Here is a 4,535-nt window from a genome sequence, read left to right on the forward strand (position 1 = left end):
CCTTGCTGGATTTAGACCTGGTCACTGTGCCCTTAAAAGTTAGAAAGATACATATTGTACATTTCCGGTTGAGTGAACGCTGGCGCGACTGGCTGCCGCTACTCACCGGCCGCCACTCACCACTATCGCTAAACGTTAACGCTACTGGACTCTGGATTTCTGGACTTCTGTCCTACTCCTGTTTCTAAGGCCCACCGGTGTCCCTACCCGGCTGTTCCTGTCCATGATGTGGCCTTTCAGGATCTATGTACTCTCAGTGTGGGTCTGGATCCTTATGTCATCGATCTACCGACTCGGCACTGGACTTCATCAATATACAGCTGATGAGCTCCTCCGGCTCCGCTTCTCTTTAGCTGCTCCGCCGCTGGCTGCTCTTCATTTCCACACGGACATTGCCTTCCTCCCTCGTCGAAAGTACGTACATCGAGGCTCCCGTCGGTATTTCCATCAGGATAATTCCAAACCAATTCAGTCCTTCTGGTCCACCTCTGGTCGCTCTCAACGGAACCCCTGCAGGTCTATTGACCACAATGTTCTGACTGGTCTGCCTAGGTCGGCTAACACTCTCATCCAGTCCGACAGTATTTCTGTCAACTTCGGCCTGCTTAATATCCGTTCGCTTACGAACAAAGGACATCTCATCCAGGATCTCCTAACAGACCGTAAGTTTGACTTTTTCTGCTTGACTGAGACATGGCAACAGCCCAATGACTTTTCGCAACTCAACGACTCCACCCCCCCGGGGTTTGTTTACACCTGCCAACCTCGCGAGTCCGGCCGTGGTGGTGGCCTCGCGATAATCTATCGCGAGAACTGGAAAGTCTCGCCGCTGTCCGCCCCTACGTACAGCTCCTTTGAATCTGTTGTTTGTCAACTTTCAGGACCTACCCCAACTGTAATAGCTGTCATCTACCGCCCCCCAAAATTTAATTCTGTTTTTATCAGTGACTTTGCCGATCTGCTGACCAATCTAGCTACTGTCTCCCCTAATATAATATTGCTGGGTGACTTTAACGTTCACGTGGATAACTGCGACCATCCTCTTACCAAGGACCTTCTATCCTGCCTTGATAGTTTCAGCCTTAAACAATACATAAACTTCCCTACCCACATTAAGGGCCACACTTTGGACCTAGTCTGCTGTTCTGGACTTACCCCCTCCATCTGTACAGCTGACGAACTGCTAATTTCGGATCATCTACTTCTCTCCTTTAATGTTCACATGACCCTCTCTGTAATTAACAATCCCCGTATTATCTCTTTCCGGAATATCAAGAATATAAATCTTGATATCCTTTCCTCTGCTTTTTCTAGCTGCTTGTCTTCTAACAACTTAGCTATTCAAGAGGACCTGGTACTTTTTTATAATCATAGCCTTAGTAGTATTTTAAATTCCCTGGCTCCACAAAAAACCAGAACTGTACTTTTTTCTCGCTCTGCACCCTGGTACACCCCTGAACTCCGGCTACTGAAAGCTAAAGGCCGACAGCTTGAACGTCTCTATAAGAAAACTGGCCTTACTATTCATAAGGATATGTTTAATAACCACGTTCTGTTTTACCAGGAATGTATTAGTCAAACCAAATCTGCTTATTACTCTGCTATTGTCTACTCAAGTGAGAACTCTACCAAGACCCTTTTCTCACTATTCAACTCTTTTAACAGGCCACCTGATTCTCTCCCTGCTCATCTCTATTCATCTAACTTCTGTGATGCTCTAATGCTATTCTTTATTGATAAAATTCATAAAATACACTTAGACCTGGACCCTAATGCTCAATGTAGCTTCTCTGTCCTAACTTCTCCCCCTTCTCACTTCCTCTCTGTTTTTCAACTTCCATCCTTAGTTGATATTGCTGATCTCATCCATAAATCAAAGCCTTCTACCTGCCAGCTCGATCCTATCCCCACTGTCCTCGTCAAAGCCTGCTTACTCCCTCTCCTTCCCCTCATATCTGCTATTATTCACTCTTCACTCACCACTGGAACTGTTCCTGCTTCCTTCAAAGTTGCTGCTATTACCCCAATTCTGAAAAAAACTGGTCTAGATCCCAACAACTTTAATAATTTTCGTCCTATCTCCAATCTACCATTTCTCTCAAAAATCCTTGAAAAAATAGTTGCTTCACAAGTCCATCTTCACCTAACTGATAATAACCTTTATGAACAGTTCCAGTCTGGCTTTCGTCCTCTACATAGCACTGAAACTGCTCTTATAAAAATAACAAACGACCTTCTTATAGCAGCTGATTCTGGTCTCCTCTCCATCCTTATCCTTCTTGATCTGAGTGCAGCTTTTGACACCATCTCTCATCCCATTCTCCTTAGCAGATTAGCTTCTATTGGTCTCTCTCACACTCCACTAGCCTGGTTTAAATCATACCTATCTGACCGCACTCAGTTCATTCAATTAAAATCCTTCACTTCTCAGCTTTCTCCTTTATCCACTGGGGTGCCCCAGGGATCTGTCCTCGGGCCCCTTCTTTTCATCATCTACCTTCTTCCACTCGGACATATTTTTCGTAAATATAATATTCAGTTCCACTGCTACGCCGATGACACCCAGCTCTATCTCTCTACCAAACCTGACTCTACTCTTCCTCCACCCTCCCTCATCCTCTGTCTAGCTGAACTTAATTCTTGGTTCTCCTCCAACTTTCTTAAACTCAACAGCAATAAATCGGAACTTCTTCTGGTTGGCACTAAACGACTGCTATCCAGAATTAACAATTTCTCTCTCACCATCAATAATTCGCTGGTCCCTATCTCTCCCTCTGTGAAAAGCTTGGGTGTCATTCTCGATAGCACATTATCCTTTAACTCACATATCAATAATATTACACGTGCAGCATATTTCCAACTCCGTAACATTAATCGCCTCCGCCCCTTCCTCACACCTCACGCCACTGCCATTCTCATCCATAATCTTGTTATCTCTAGAATTGACTACTGCAACTCATTATTATTTGGCCTCACACAAAAATCTATCAACAAGCTCCAACGTGTCCAGAACTCTGCTGCCCGTATTATTACTAGGACTTCTTCTACCCACCACATCTCCCCAATCCTGAAGCAGCTTCACTGGCTCCCGGTCAAATTTCGCATCCATTTTAAAATAATTCTGTATACATTCAAGGCTATTCATTCTCTCTCTCCACCGTACCTCTCTGACTTATTACAGATGAAGCTCCCATCCCGCTGCCTCAGATCTTCATCTTCTCTTTCTCTCTCTGTTCCCTCTGCTCGTCTGATCACAATGGGAGGGAGGGCCTTTAGCTGCTCTGCCCCTCGACTTTGGAATTAGTTCATTCTCTCTTTTTAAGTCCACCCTCAAAACTCATCTGTTTAAAATTGCCTATTCTTAAATTTCTGTATGTTTTAACTTTTATCTTCTATTTTTACCATTGTGTATATTTCCAGTTTTTATCTGTTGTACAGTGTCCTTGGGTGCTTTGAAAGGCGCTATTTAAATAAAATGTATTATTATTATTATTATTATTACTGTTTCTCTTTCAGCATGTGCATCAGACTGCAATAGCACTCATTCGCTGCTGCTCTGTGATGGTCTTAACCTAGGGGATGAATTCATATTGCTCCCCATCAATGGTAAAAACCTGGTCGAGCTTCTACATTGCCTTTAAACTTGGACATTTGAAACTTTTACACTGAATGTAAATTGGAAACTGCACAAATGTGCACTGACAAGTGGGCTGAACAAGACTTTCAGGAAGCTTTTCAGGAGAGTTGAGAGCAGTGTAGCACTGCACAAGTTTGAAGAGGATACTGTTTCAGCTGAAATCAGAAATGGTTTCTGTTTCATGTGAACCAAATAAAGTTTTGCATCTAGAATGTACAATGTAAATGATCTGATTCTTCTCTTATGTGTTTCTTATCCTACCTATCTCAGAGAAAATGTAAATAGAGATTGGTGGGATTGCTATCACTATCCAGCTAAAATGGCAACGAGATCGAGTTAAAAAGACAGAAATATTTCTTTACTGAAAGTTGATTTCCTGATATCAGTGTAATAAATTGGGTGTATTTTGGCGGCTGCTGCTGTCCATCAGAGTGCAGACCTCAACACCCCTGTCATCATTTTAATTTCAGCTTGGAAATAACCCGTAGGTGGCAAGAGGAAAAAGTGGTATTTGAGTTTAAAGTTTATAACAAGCTGCAGACACATTCCACATTTCAGTTGCTTTAGAAAAGCAACACACTCAGTCTTCCACATTTAAAAGTGAAATAATCATTACTGAAGGTCATCAGACTTTCTAGGCTTTCTAAGGAAGGAATCAATTTAGCTTCAGCAGCTTCTCATTTCAGTTGGATGACAACCCATTTTATGAAATCAATTAAACTTCCTACACTAGCTACAGGTTCTAATGTGACAATTCTATGATAAGATAATGTTAATTTCACTGATCCAAGAACAAGTTTAGAATCTTTACTGTTGAAAATATCTGTACGTATATGTACACCCTAAAGCGTTATTTTGTTTACCAGCAGCTGTGGAACACAAACTCTTCAAAAAAAGT

The 4,535-nt window shown here is 42.4% G+C and overlaps 1 protein-coding gene across 1 annotated transcript; it reads left to right on the top strand.

The window, feature by feature from the left end:
- The first annotated feature begins 226 nt into the window (after positions 1–226).
- LOC146621340 (uncharacterized) lies at positions 227–3,304 on the top strand. The gene is made up of 4 exons (XM_085368542.1): positions 227–843; positions 1,315–1,354; positions 1,565–1,616; positions 1,848–3,304. The coding sequence occupies exons 1-4, from the start codon at positions 227–229 to the stop codon at positions 3,302–3,304; spliced, it is 2,166 nt and encodes a 721-aa protein (XP_085224668.1).
- The last annotated feature ends 1,231 nt before the right edge of the window (positions 3,305–4,535 follow it).

The sequence above is a fragment of the Diplotaxodon limnothrissa genome, linkage group LG12, assembly GCF_057381915.1.
Source record: "Diplotaxodon limnothrissa isolate DT_005_m linkage group LG12, D_limnothrissa_male_GT1.1, whole genome shotgun sequence".
NCBI lineage: Eukaryota > Metazoa > Chordata > Actinopteri > Cichliformes > Cichlidae > Diplotaxodon > Diplotaxodon limnothrissa.